At 48.1% G+C, this 14801-nt stretch overlaps 1 protein-coding gene across 2 annotated transcripts in view; it reads left to right on the top strand.

Annotated features, from left to right (window-relative positions):
- The first annotated feature begins 1992 nt into the window (after positions 1 to 1992).
- The window catches only part of CACNG2 (calcium voltage-gated channel auxiliary subunit gamma 2), a 51708-nt gene continuing 38899 nt past the window's right edge, over positions 1993 to 14801 (top strand). Inside the window, exons 1-2 of one of the 2 annotated variants that reach the window (XM_058022036.1) lie at positions 1993 to 2297; positions 2842 to 2987. In XM_058022036.1, the coding sequence (XP_057878019.1) occupies positions 2846 to 2987 (142 nt within the window). In that variant the 5' untranslated portion in view covers positions 1993 to 2297; positions 2842 to 2845. Of the gene's footprint in view, positions 2988 to 14801 lie in introns of both variants that reach the window. The other variant, XM_058022035.1, reaches the window with a different exon arrangement.

Below are 14801 nucleotides of genomic sequence, written 5' to 3'. Positions count from 1 at the left end.
CAGCAGCTCCAGGGTACAGAAAGAGCCCCCCCAGCTCCAATGACAGAGGGCAAGGCTAGGATTCCCCCAGATGAACTAGGTACTATGCTTGTGGACAAAGAAGATTTCAGTGATCTCAATCTGCACTGTCTTCTATGACCTCTCCCTTTTTCTGCCTTCCCTGGGGCCTCTTCTGCCTGCTGGTGGTGATTTGTATATAGTTGATGCTGGACACCATGACTGCTTGCTGGTAAACACCTCTACCTCAGTCTCAGCTGTGAGGGCAGCCTGGATTGTGCCCTCCAAATGGGGGAAATGATCCCGGGTCTGTAGGGAAGCCAGTGGCCCCCTGACTGCTTGCTATAGAGCCCCTAATGTCCATGACTCCTGGGCCAGATTGCCCTGGAAGGCCTGTCCCAGTCTGCACCCAGAGAGGGAGTAGGGAGAAGAGGCAACTGGAGTTATGAAATTGCAGCATGGCTGAAGCTCTCCAACTGGTTCAACTTCCCAGCACCCCCTTCCCCCAGCGCTGCTCCCCCGCATAGAGCAGCAGTGAACCTCAAGCAGATCTCCTGGTCTAATTTTTCACTGAACAATGAATCTGATCAGAGAGAAACAAAATCGGTTGCATCAAGAATTAGATTATTTCTTTTCTTCATGATTGTTGCATTAATGAGCAGCTACATGTATAGAACCAGGAGGTGACTAATGTAATTAACCTGGTGTAATGATACTGCTGAGGAAGAGAGAGAGGATTATGACATACTTAGATGTCAGTATTGCACAATTTTGTATGTGTTCCCTGTACTATCGGGTTGTGTCTGACACAGAAAACTTAAGCAGTGATAGATTTCAGTCTGCATCCATTCAGCTCGTGTCTTTCTGTGTAAAATGAGGATGTAAAAGGTGGATTGCTTTCCCAGGGCTGAGGGGGTGGAGGTATTCAATTTTGGTGGTGTCTTTCCTTAACAAAATGACACTAATTATCATAAATCGTCCTTTCTCATGAAGAATCTTCCCAAAATGTCTGCTTCTTGGAGCAGGCATTGGGATTTCAGTGAAATCCCCAAAGACAAAGTAAGAACACGGGGATTGACACAACGCTGGTCAGGGGGAGGCAGAAGGACAGAAAACGAGCAACACCAAGACATATGCAACTTGCAGCAAACCCGAGAAGAGTGAAGAGCAAGCACTTAAAAATCATAACAACAGCAATAAGAGCAGAAATACATGCTTATTTTTAAATTACCCTTCCACCTTACATTTCACCTGCCTCCCGGGGAGAGAAACGGCTGACTGAAGTTTTGTGCAGGTCTAACTGCGGTGTGCGGGTCGCACTCGCAGCTCCGGGTACCTACGGCGGGGACGCGAAGGAGGCTGAGCTGGGGGGCGGCGGTGGGGGGGAAAGGCGATCGGCGAGGGAGAGACCCAGCGCCGTCTTCCCCTGGGCTCCGCGGCGGCCGCGGGGAAGCGACCCTTGCCGGAGCCGGCAGCGGCGGGCGAGGCGCAGGGCGGGGGCAGGCTGCCCCCCCGCCCCTCGCTGCCTGCCTGCTGCCTGTGCCTGCCCGCGCAGAGCGGAGCGGGGCGGAGGAGGAGGGAGGCTGCCGCCCGCGGATGCTGGGGCGCGGGCGGCGCGGGCAGGGCGGGCGGCGCGGGCAGGGAGCTGTCCTTCAGCACCGCGGGCCGCGGAGCGCTCCGCCCGCACCGCCGCCCGGGGAGCTGTCCTGCAGCACCGGCGACCCGGGAGCGCTCCGCCCGCCCCGCCGCCCGGGGAGCTGTCCTGCAGCACCGCCGGCCAGCGCCGACACCGCCGCCGCCGCCGCTGCCGCGGGGGAGCCGTCCAGCGCCGCGCCGCCAACGCCGCCGCCGCCGCCGGCTTGATGCAGTAGCGGGGCCCGGGAGTCGCCGGGGGCCGCCGCGGGGCAGGGGGCGCCGCAGCCGGGCTCCGCTCTGCGACCCCCGCCCGGGAGGGGCGCCGCGCCTGTCCCCCTCCTCCCCCTCCCCAACCCCCCCTTCCAGGAGCCCCCCTCTCTCCTCGCCCACCTCCGCCGGGAGCGAGCGCCGCGGCTGTGCGGAAAAGCCATGGGAGGCAAGACCTCGGCACCTGTTCAGCTGAAATCAAGGGCTTACAGTATACTGGGCACTCTGGCTTGGTGGTAGGAGCGAGCAAAAGGAAGGAGAAGCAAGCAAGAAAAAGTGAGAGAGGATTGGAGCGACTGCCGCTGCCGGGAAAAAAAAAATAAAAACCCAAGGAAGATAACTGAGAAGGAAAAGGATTTTCATGGCGCAGGCTGCAGAGCTAAGCAAGAAGACTGAAGGTTGCATCTCTGCTCTTACAGTCTCTAACTGTCTAGGTCCAGATAATGAGAGATTGTGTTGAGGATGCTGCTGCTGCTCCCCTGTTCACTGTGGAAGCCATCTCCAAATTAGCCATTACATATGGAAACTGGAGACCAGAATTTTAGAAAAAGGGATTAAGGCGTCTCATTTTGGGGGGGGTTCTCTCTTTATTTGTTTGGTTTTTCTTGGTTCTTTTCTCTCTTCTTTTTTTCTTTTTCCTTTTTCCTTTTTTTATATTTCAACCAGAACGTTTCCGATTTAAAAGGCAAGCCTCTTCCCGTGTGGTCTTTCTAATTTACACTCTTTTCCGTGGGCTTTCTTACCTCCCTTTTTTGATATCTATCTCTCTCTCTCTATACCCATTATATTATTAGTCGGAATTATTATTCTTTTATTTTATTAAACACACACACCCCAAGAATCAGAAGGCGGTTGGGTATTTGTATAATGAAGAATTATGGGGCTCTTTGACAGAGGTGTTCAGATGCTTTTAACCACCGTTGGTGCTTTCGCTGCCTTCAGCCTGATGACCATAGCTGTGGGGACCGACTACTGGCTTTACTCCAGAGGGGTTTGCAAGACTAAAACTGTCAGTGAGAACGAAACCAGCAAAAAGAACGAGGAAGTCATGACCCATTCTGGATTATGGAGAACCTGCTGCCTAGAAGGTATTTGATTCTGGACCTCCACACCCCCCCCTTCCACCCCTTCCTCTCCCACCACCCCACGTTTCTCCCTCCTCCCCCCAATAAATCCCTCCACATTCCACCATTTTCTCACTTCATTCCTTTCACGGTGGATTGAGAGTGGTGGGCTCAGTTACTCAGAGCACAGAGGCAAGAAGACAGGCAAAACATTCACTGTTCTGTTCCCTTCTCCTTCTTCTTTCCCACCCTCCCCACTCCCACCTTCTCCAAAAATTCACTTCCTCCCTCCAACTAAAATAATGTGTGTGTTACAAAACCACCAAGAGATCCTTTCAAAAAGCAACTGTGCAGTCTGCCTGTCTTCAGCTTGTTTGTATTGCCTGGGTAAGCAATGCCAAAATGCTGTGTTATTGCCGTGCTCCGACTGCAACCAGAGAGTGAAATAATTGCTCTCTTTGCACAAGGCTTATTTGCAAAGACAAGACTGTGAGTGAGGGGCAATGTGGGGAGGAGGTGATTGCAAAGCACTTTGGATGCAATTTAGTGTACTTTAGGAAGGAAAAAGAGAGAAAGGGAAGCAACCGTGCTATATCCAAAATGTCTCATACAGAATGATACCAGTCATCTCAAACAGAGTTCAGAGCATTTTGTAATGTCTGTAGGCAACCACATCTCACTGGGCTGGATGCAGAGGGGTCTAGTTTGCTGCTGATTGGTTTGGTTTGGGGCTGGGGTTTTTCACCGGTTCGTTTGTTGTTGGGAGGTGGGTTTTGTTTGGCGTTGGTTTTGGGGGTTTTGGGGTTCTTTTATGGTTTATAGTAAAGGCTTAAAATAAACAAGTCTCTGAATGGAGAAATCAGCTGAAGCCTGATGTGGTGAAACTGAACAGCAACTCAGTGACATGTCTGATGACAGAAGAGACACCACTGCAGCCAACTTCTGGAATCAGACCTTCTAAAGGGAGAGGGAAAGAAAAGAGGGGCCAGTGATTCGCTTTTAAATATGTGTTGCTGAGTACTGCTATTGGCGTACATGTGGGCTGGGGAGGTGGTCTCCAGCCTGTGCTGGAGGGAGAGGGGCAAGCGATGTAAATGCACGGTTTGTGTTACACACATAGTGAGGAGAGAGTGAGAGAACAGGAGCGCACATTAGAGCCCATTGTGAAAGCCCTGTTTGTGAATCAGCTCCCAGCTGGACAGTGGGCTGCTGGGGTTCATGGGCATGCAGGGATAAGATCGGTGCCTGCCGGTGTCCACTGGAGCTGGGTGTGCCTGGAGCTCCCTGTCGGGAGAGAATGGCAAGTGGGTACCGCAGAAATTATTTTCTTAACCCGGCACTGGGAGATGGAAGGCAGGGGGAAGGGGAAAATAAACTATGTATGTTTTGATGTGTCTCACCAAAGAAAGCTAAAGCTGCTGTTTGGAAATGGTTGTGTCCTGGAAGAAGCATGAATTTCCCCCCCGTTCTTGGTGCAAATGGTTGAGTGATGGCTGGACATGTTTTGAATAGCTAAGTGACTTCATTGAGCGATGGTCTATTTGACGCATACTGCATTTAGTGCCCTTTGTCAACCCAAACTGCTGCCTTTTAACATATCCTGCAGAGGAGCTCTATGCTGAATACTATATGCTGTATCCACGCCAGAAAATCAATAGCAGTAAATTAATGGGGGATGTTTTAAACACACTTGCTCACACACACGCACAGATTTCCTGCAAATAGATAAATACATAGAGGTATATATTAATAAAAAATGAAAAGCCTTTCACACAGATATTCATTACAATCAGGGAAGGAGACATCTCCTTAATTAAAAATTAATGAGAGAGAGGAAAAAAAAATAAGCCCAAATGCAAAGCCATGCAGGGAAGAGAGGCTGCAGGGATGAACTCCCTTCCTGAGCCGTGTCCCCAAGCTGGAGGGTGGAGGGAGGCTGGGGCTGAGATAGAAGGTATGAGGACCCCAGCCAGGAGAGGCAGTGAATTCAGATCATGTCTATCTGCCCACAGAGCCGTACCCAGAGGGACGCGGTCTGAGGGGGAGGAGGAAGGGGCGGGTGAGGTTTGTCAGATTGGAGGAGCTCGGGGCTCCTTCTCCTTTACATCTGACAGGACCCCACAGGCACTGTTGAGAAGTGGCTTGCATGGCAAAAGAATGTGCCAGGATGCTTCCAATTAAAAGCTTTGAAGTGCCCCCAGCCCCCACAATGTTGTGCTGCCAGCCCAGGTTCCCTGCCCTCCCTGCTGATGCTCTCCAGTGGGCTAAAACCCTCACAGCCCTGCATGAACGGCATGAAATTCTGCCTAAGCACAACCTGCATGGCCCTGGCAGGGTGCTCTCACTCACCCCACACCCGTGAGGGTCGGGCTGGCCCAATCCCTCAGCCCCCCAATGCTGGGCAGCAGCAGCAAGTGGGGTAGGAGGGTGCAATGCACCACAGGGGAGCTGAGCCCAGCTCTGAGTGCCATGCCTGAGGGCACAGGTTGCACTAAAACTTGGATAAAGACTTGGTTTCAAGAGCATCTCAGCAGAAGGCAAAACCATCCCCATGGGCACGCGCTGAGCAGGGCCTGAGCATGGATTTGCCTCGTGAGGTGGCACAGCCTAGGTTTGGCACTGGCACTGCTGGGATGCCTCTTCTTGGCTTCCTGCAGCCCCACAGCCTGCATGGGGTGGTGGCTGGCACTCCCTTGGTCCCAGGACAGCACAGCCAAATATCCCCACCAGCCCTTGGATGGCAGGGCTCTTACTGTCATGTCTGATCAACTTAGTCATGGGGGTATCTTCTTTCTTGTCATAAAGAATCAGAACTGTGTCCCTGGTTGATTTCCTCTCCCTGGTGAAAGCTTCCTGCTGGTGAACAGGAGAGAGAAGGATGCAGCACCTTTCCCCCATGATACATAGAGTGGGTAGCTTTATGGAGAAAAGAGCTTCGTCTCAGGAGGCTATAAAAAGGACAAAAACCTTGGTCTGTGCACAGCCTCCCCATGGTGTGGCAGAGGCACATGAAAAGGAAGTGGGGCAGGCACTCTTCTCCCTGGGGTAGATGTCAGGGCAGGTCTGTAGGGTGAGCGAGGTAGTGAAGAGGAGGGCAGGAGGCTTTGTAACAAGAAGATAATCAAAGGAGGAGTTCAGACTGCCATCTGCTACTGGTAGGAAGCCTCTGATAATGTTGCCTTCATTTCTGGAAACGTGGAGGAACGCTGGCATTAGTCAACACTGTAGGCTGTCAGAGATGGTGGACACCTCATGTTCAAGTTATCATACTAAATTGTCTTTTCTCTTCTTGGCCAAGAGATCCCATAGCAAAAATGGATGTGAGTACTTATCTTGGGTTCTATGCACAGATACATTGTTGTCAGAATTGCAAGCTCGTCTTGGAGAATTTCATTCCCAGGCTTTCAATTTTTGGGTTTCCCTCTCTTTAGTCATTCTGTTCCCTACAATGGACTTTCAGTCAGCACTTTCAGATCTTTGTATTACTTCAAAGAAGAGTGCAATTTGGGAAGTTCTTCCTCTATTGGGATTTCTTTCCCCCCTTTCTTGTGTCCTACAGTGAGCACCTGCTCCATGGTGGGACTCAAGCATACAGGTGGTGTCAGTTCACATTACTGCAGATCGTGCTTCTGATTTTTTTCCCTAATCTTCCTCCAATGATTCTCTCTTAGATTTTGGGGTTGTCCAAATGTGTCTCTGGGCCATTCAAAAGTCTCTGCCCTTCAAGAAAAATGGTTTTTCTCCACCCTTTAGCTGTATAGACACAAAACACACACGAGCACTGAACAATTGAGATCTGCAAGCTCATGCCCCACATGGATGCTGCACCCCTTGCAACTTCGAAATGGCTGCGGATATTCCAGCCTAATTCCTTCTTGGCACTGAATGTTTAAAACCGCTTTTTATTATGAGTGATGCCCTGTCTAATTCTTTCATTAATTCCTGTAGATCTCCTACAGGATCTCAAAAAGTGAGGGACGGTGCCTTATCAGGGTCTTATGAAGCAAGCAAATGAAATGTATTTCATATCTGTAGGTTATTGGTTTTGTCATGTTGTCATTATTATTAAGAAACGGATAGGTCTGGGAGGCTTTTGTACTGAGAAGGCGGGAGAGAAGAGTCCAGGGCAGGCAGGCATGAGTGATGCACATGGGGTTAGACATCCCTGTAGATCTGACTGGTGGGAAGGCAAGTAATTGAATGGATGTTGGTGGAGAAAATAATTCCTGCCTAGAGACCCTTCCCAAGGAGAATTAATGAGCTGATCTGTTCCCTTTCCAGCTTGTTATATCTGAATAGTGCATGAGAGCTAAGTGCAGATCCAGTGTTTGCAAAAATGAAGAGCTGACAGCAAAGTGAGGCAGGGCATAGGCAGTGGACAAGCTTCTGCCAGACGATTCTGGCACTGCGTCGCTTCCTCTCACTGCCTTCTCCCACTGCTGTTTGTTCCTGGTGCACCTCTTTCCTTTCATATCCATTTTATATGCATGTTTTTTCCCTGTTTTCCTTCTTATCTTTCATGATTTTATTTCTTTCAGCTGTTGTTTCCTGTCAGTGTCCCTAGTTTTGCTCTCAGAATTGCCTGCCGTCCTACTTCCGAGGATCCATAAATCTACAAAGGGTCATTTCCTTTCATCCTTGCTGACCTAATCCAGGGCCTTATCTGAAAATTCAGTGTGTGTAGCAGTAGATTAAATCAGGGTCTCCATGTGTTCACAGTTCAGGACCAGGAGCATCCTAGCCCAGCCAAGAGATGCAGCAGAAGGAAATGACCAGGCATAGAGCTGATTGTTGTTGGCATTACATCTGATGGGGAAAAAAGGATTCAAAGCTGGACAGGCCTTGGGTGAAGAGAAGAAGAAGATAAAGGATTTTAAAAAGTGGGGTGGCAGATGGTGAGGAAGAATTACTCAGGATCCCAGACTTGGGTGGGTTTGGTTCTCCTCTCAGCTTAAATTCACACCTGACTGAAGTCACAGAGAAGACAGGGATGTGAGGGGTTGAGACCTGCAAGCTCAGCTCCTTTGTAAGATCTGACAAAGAAATGCTGTTCCTCACTAGTGAGTTGCTAGAACAGACTTCTAAATTGCTTTTAAATTATGAATCTTCCCGCTGACAGAGAAAGAGGAATGGGTTAATACTGTCCTGAAATGCACCAGAAATTGCCTTGCTGAAAAGAGTGAGAGTGAAATGCAGTGGGAGGGACATGGAGATTCAGTGTGGCAGCAGTAATGTATAAAGAAATTACACAGAGATAGAACAAATGTCTCTTTGCCAGGGAGACCAGGAGCTATTCCTATCTAACGTTTCACTTTTAACCCATCCCTTTCCCCATGCAGCCCTCTGAGCCCCCGTCTCACTTGGTTGCGGTTTGGTATGATCTAAGCAAGAGTTTTGGGGGAGGAGAACCACTGAGGTTTGACAGCAGAATCTCCATATTTATTTAATTTAAAAGCAGTAGCGAGGCGGTTGCCGGGGGGAGCAGGGAACATTTCAGGCTCTCAGATGGCTCTGCCCCCTGCCCCTGTTTTAAGAGCAGATTCCCAATCAAGCATACCCGGTTCATCCCAGGGGGAGCCCTCGCTGCTCCATTCTGCGCTGCTTCTCCCTTCCATATCGCACTCGTTGTCAGGGGATGTGCTGCTGCCTTCCTTTCACGGGCACGAAACCTTCCCCCTTGCAGGGGGCTCTCAAGGAGAGAAGGGGGCTGCTGCCGGAGGAATGGCTTACAGCAGGGTTCCTGCTTTATGTCCTCCCTGCTCAGCCCCCAATCCAAGGCAGCAGCCACCCAGTTAGGCAGCCTCTGCTTAGGCATATGCAAAACGCAGTGTAAATACAATACACCTAAAAGTTATTTTTCCCTTCTCTATATAACCCCAGCTTTTCCTCACCCTCCATCTTTGACTCATTCTATCCATCTCCATTTTAATTTGTTCTCATTTCCCTCCCCTGTTTTTCCTCTTTATTTTTCCCTTTCATCTTTATGTCTCTTCTGTGCTTTCTCTCAAAAGCATCTTCTTCATTATTTCTCCCTGTTTGCCTCCAAGTTCTCTGAGGCCCATCCCCCTTGCTCTGTTATATTATCCTATCTTATCTTATATTATCCTATCCTCTGTTATTTTATCTTGTCCTTGCTCCTCTCTGTCCCCTTTGCTGCTGCTGTCGCATTTCTCTATCCTCTTTCCTCTTCTCCCTGCCATCATTTCCCCCTGTCTTTCATATAGTCATTCCCTCCAGCTAAAGGACCCCATTCTTTTGGAACTGTGCTGCCTGTGTACTCTAAATAAAACACTTTTCCATCCTCTTTCTGGCTGTCCCCCTCCTCCTTTCTCCAGCCAGTGCCCCCTCCTCAAAGCAGTGTATGACACCGGTTGCTGTCACTGTCTCCTCTTACTCGCAGCCCAGCTACCTCTGAGGGGGCTGAAACCCGAGCCCCTCCCTCTGCTCCCTTCATTGCTCACTGCCTGTGGTCAGTCCAAGCTCCCTCCACTTTGCTGCCTCCAACCTCCCATGGCCGGAGGGCTCACTGGCAGCTCAGCTGATGAGCTGGCTCATCTGCGTGCAGCCAGCAACTGGGCTGGAAGGAGCTCATGGCAGCCCTAAATGCCCTCCCTGGCAACCCTCAGACATGGATCAGGCCAGGATCCAAATGGAAAATAAGGGTCTCTCAAGCCATAACCCTGGGGCAGTTGTTGTGCACTACAGTGAAGGATCTCTGGTTGTCAGGGAGAAGAGTCTCAGCAAGCAGTCGTCCTTCTCAAACTGTTTTCAGGGGAATGATTTTCTCTGGGATTCTCAGGAATATCTAAGGTGGGGAGGTGAATGGGGCTGGGGGCTCCAAGCCCCATGGTTGTCTGAATGAACCTACGTGAGGAGGGGCAGAGGGTATCACTGGCTGGTGAGAAAAGGGGGACTGTGTGCCATGCAGGGCTCTGCATGAACCGTGGTGACTCACTGGGTGCCAGAAACGGGGACATTGCTGTTAATGGTCTAATGCAGCGCATGGCTGCAGACAGAAAACCCCCCACCACCAGCAAGTCCCCAAGCATAAGGAGTGAAGCAAAGGGGACAGCAAGAGTGCAGAAGCAAAGGTCATTCAAGGGTGGGATGTTGCAAAGCCAGAATAGGGTTCATAAAAGGGGGACAGGGACAAGGAAGTGTAGGAAGGTTTGTATGAAGGCTAGGCATGTTTGCCTGGAAAAAGAGGTAAACGAGAGGGAAAGTGATTGGATTGTGTTGAATAATGAATGGACTAGAGAAGGTGGATCAGTAGCTCTTGATTTCCCCATTTTGTAACACACAGACAAGAGGACCTGACATGAGTCACAGGAGACCCAGTTAAAGCTTTCTCATTTGATGCATATCAGGGCTGTGGAGCTCACTGCCACTGGAGCTCTCACGGCCAAGATTTTAACAACATTTAGCAAGCAAGTGGGCATTTACGACAGAGTTCACAAAAATTAAGCGTCCTCCTAATGGATGTGAACAGCATTTTGGGTGTTTTGTAATTCAGCAATTAAGCCAGTCGCCATAAAAAACTAGGATAACATTTCACAAGGGCAGTCTATCCCCTATCTGACTGCCATGTGGTTCTTGCCTCTTCCCTGAAACATTTGTCAGGGATTAAATAGAGCTCAGATTTACTTAGTCTGGCATTTCTTTTGTTTCTAGATGCTATGCTGTGCAGTTGCAATGTAAGATGCAAACTAGGCCTGCATTTCTGCTGGTGTCAATGACTGCCCTAATTTGACAAATTAACAATAAGTTTAGGTATTTCTATCATATTTTGCTAGGAAAGATCTGGGATAGAGAGCAATTAAGAGCATATGGAATTAAGTGGAGTCCTTTTTCTTCACACCCCAGGGTATAAAGTAAGTAGCTGGCAATGAAGGTGCTATATATGTGCAAAGAATTATTATTGTTGAAGTCCCTGCTTCCCAGAAAGCAATAGGCTTTGGGTCTCTTTGATGCTATCACAACAAAATTAGAAACAAGGGTGTCTCTTTCCTCTTGTATCTGTGGAAATGATGACTGCATTGGCATGCAATGACGTACAGCACTGTAGTGTTTCTGTGCACAAGAGATGGAGGCCAATTCTCCCCTCGTTGCTCTGATGTGACCTCGGGGACTCGGACGGAGCCACACTGCTTACGCTGCCCGTGTAGGCAAGGGGAGAGCAAGGCTGAGGAAGGGCTGTGCGTGCTTCCAGCATCCATGCCCCCAAGGTCACCGCGTGTCCCCGCTCCGCCAGTGACGTACCCAACCAACCAGGGGCTAAATTCACTTCTAGTGTGAGTGGGTGAGACAGCCCCAAAGGTAATGAGATTCTGCGTTTACTTATGCCAGCTGTTCACCAAGTCCAGCAGTTCCTTCTTTAACATCATCTTTCACCCTCATTAGGAAAATTCGATTTGGCTGCTCTTCCTGTGGGGCAAAAATTCTCATACACATTCCTCACCTTGGATGGGTGAGTGTGTAAAATGGCAGAGGTGATCATGAACTTGCTGGCATTCACATTTCTCTTTCTCTTCTTTCTGCATTTCTATCTTTATGTGAATCTCCCTTTTTTATTGACAGCTTTCTGTCTCCCAGACCTGCTTATTCTCCTTGTGTTACAGAAAAGCTCTCCCATAAAATTCCAAGCTACTCAATCAGAGTTTTCATATCAAGCCCTGCAGGACAGGTGAAATCCACTTCTGTTTCAGTGGCACAGGCGACTAAAGTATTTATGCTAGCTTCCTGTCAAATCTATAACTCCCCAGAGAAGCATATGGACTTTATGCTGCATTTCCTATTCCCCCAGAGCATATACTCCTATCTTATAGCTGTGAAAAACAGAAAATGAGGATGGTATACAAAAACTTGAGAATGCAATGTCATCCTATTCATGGGTAGGGATTTTTCTGATGTGTGTTTTTGCTAGAAGCAAACACCTATAAATTTCTGATTTAGCTTGTTGTATAAAGAATACATTCTGTCAAATAAAGAATAACACTATCCACCTCCGTTCCTTGGATTTTCTATCCCTTTCTGATTTTTCTCTTCCTATTTCTCAGTTTTCATTCTCCTTCTGAACATGATATTTTTTTTTAGTGCTGGTTTTATTTTTCTCCTCCCACTCCTTCATAACAACATTTCATTCTTAAATTTGCTATCACTCAGGGAACTTCTCTCTTTCTTCAGGTCTTGTTTATATTACCAAAGTAGCTGCAGTGAGATGGATAATGCTTGAACACTGAATATTTCCCAAGTTTATGGTTGTGTTCATTCAGTATCACAGATCACTGTGAATCAAGCGACTTTTCATCCAACCCTATTTGCTGACTTCTGCAACCTTACTGTGACCTGTCCATTGTAAACAGTAAATTTCTGAGAACCTGTTCCTGAAGCTTCATCTCTTCCTGAGGATGTTGCATAATATTTTTCTTTCTTAGTTCAATTTTTTTTTCACCTTTGGTTTTCATTTTTCTTCACCTTTGGTTTTCAGTTTTCTTCATTCTCTTCATCATTCTTCAGAAATCTCTGTTTCTTCATCTTTTCCCTTTTTTCCACATCATCTCTCATGTGTGGATTTTTCTCCCACAGTCCTAACCCTTGATGATGTTTCCCCTCTTCCCTTTACATTTCTAGCCCAAAGTCCTCCTGGGTAGGAGGAGGACTCGATCCCATCCCATCCAGCCTCTTTGGAGAGGTGGTGGAAAAGGATTCACAACTAAGTCTGTTCAAATGTACATGTGTGCACATGTGCACACGTGCATCTCCTTTCAGATATGATTGGTATGAAAGATTGGCACTCAAGATGAAGTGGTTTGATTTTGACTTTTGCCTTTCAGGCAGCCATGAGGAGCCATTCCCAAATGTAGATGCCCCCCAGAATTGCCTTCAGGGTACAGGGTCTCAAGGGACCAACCTTCAGGAATTTCTGCTGCTTTGTTTTAGATTCAAGCATTGTCCTTTTCCTTAGGCTGAGGGTCATGGATTTTTGAAGGGCAGTGGCAGAACCATGAAAGAAGGCATTTTTCTCTTGCTCATTTTTGAGTGAGGAGTGAATGAACTGTGATAAATATTTTTCTGTATATAACTAGAGCTGTCTCAAAGAAGTGGCAGAGGAAACAGATGGCAGAGGCCCTTTATAGGCAGCTGCTGTTGTCTCTTAAGGTGTCACCATCGCAAGAAAAGTGGTTGTAATTGGGGAGCTTCAAGATCTGAAAGGACTGAAAGGACTTGAGCAGAAAAGAATGTCAATCTGCCTGAAGGCAGGGGGGTGGGGGATGGAAATCAAATATTCAGAGACAAAAAGTACAGGGAATGGGTTGGAGCCACTATGAAGTTTTACTGAATTTCACAACCACAGGATGGATGGTTTCCCTGTGTTTGGGAATTCCTAATTGGTCACAGACAGTAGGAACATTTTAAGCAGGGTGAAGAGCTGTTTTAGTTTATTTTGGAGACAGCAAGAGGGGCCAGTGTCCAGTGGAAACAATTGAGTGAGAGACTGAGATCCCCACTGCACTGTGGAAATGCAGTTGGGCAGGAGTGAGGAAAGGTCCAGGAATAGTTGTCTCCAGGCTCCTTTCTCCTCCAATTACTTCCAAGCACTACTGCAGTGCATGCTTTTGGTATGGGGGATGCTACAGTTTGGTGTAGAAGCTTCTGTCCCAGATATTCCTCAAAATGCCTGCCTGGAGCCCTATGATCTCAGTGTATGCAGCACAGAGAGAAATTGTAAGTTGACCTGTGAAATAACAGAAGTGGAGACATGCAGCTGCTCCCTAAAAAATAACCAGGCTTCGGTTCCTTCATATCTTCCAGGCTTGGGGGGAATTGGACAATGGACTAGACCTCAAAGACTTCCAAACACGGAGTTGTTTTAATCTTTCCTGCTGCCCATGTGTCTCCAAAAGTAGGAACCATGTATTTCTTTCAAGGAAGAGAAAATACACAGAAAAAGTTCATTAGGAGAATTTGGGAGGAAGTCTGGGAGGATGATAGGGTCTCTCATGAAATGCAAGCGTTTGGGGCAACACAGCAGCTGTGAACAGGCTTGCTGCTGGAGATAATTGGAGCTCAACATTGCACAGTGTCCTTCAGCTGAGGATTCCATTGGAACTGTACTCAATAGCCTCAAAGGGAACAACCGCCAAGAGCAGAGCAGAGCAGTGCAGCTGCTTTGCTGTTGGGAAAGGGAGCAAAAGAGAAAATAATATGTCTACCCTGCTGAGTGAACTGCAATGCAAACAGCAGCACAGCACAGAAAAATGCATGGGACTGACAATTTTTCTAAATTTTGGGTGAGCACCTAATCATTGCACAACACTTTCTCAATCATTGTTCCGTTCTTCCCCTCTTCATCCATCACTTTGTCCATCTGTTCACAGGAAAGCATAACTCAGAAAGGACAAGAATGACTTTCCAGGAATTAATTCCAGGGGCTGTCTAAGATCACAGGAGAAAGGTGTTTTTCTGTGTGCTGCATCATTACAGCTTGGCCCACATTTACAGGAACAGTGAGGGGGAAAGCATTCAGAGCAAAGCAAGACTGTGAGAAAGAGCATTGTGACAATATAAAGGCACCAGGACCAGGGAGGACTTTTATTCTTCTGCAGAAACTGAAGGGATGGGTTGTGTCTGGGAATAAACCAACTCAGATGTGGAGGAAAGCATCTCTGCATGGTGGAAATGGAGGGACATTTGGGGCTGGAAAAGTCTGTGACAGCTGGAAAGCACAGCTGGCCAGAAGGAAACATTAGGCAAGAGAGGACCCAGGACTTGGCCACAGCATGACAAGGGAAGGTGGTAATAGGAATGCAGTGTGCTGGAAGGAGATAATTGAGATAC

The sequence above is a fragment of the Melospiza georgiana genome, chromosome 4 (assembly GCF_028018845.1).
Source record: "Melospiza georgiana isolate bMelGeo1 chromosome 4, bMelGeo1.pri, whole genome shotgun sequence".
Classification (NCBI taxonomy): domain Eukaryota; kingdom Metazoa; phylum Chordata; class Aves; order Passeriformes; family Passerellidae; genus Melospiza; species Melospiza georgiana.
This window is presented reverse-complemented; position numbering and strand designations above follow the sequence as displayed.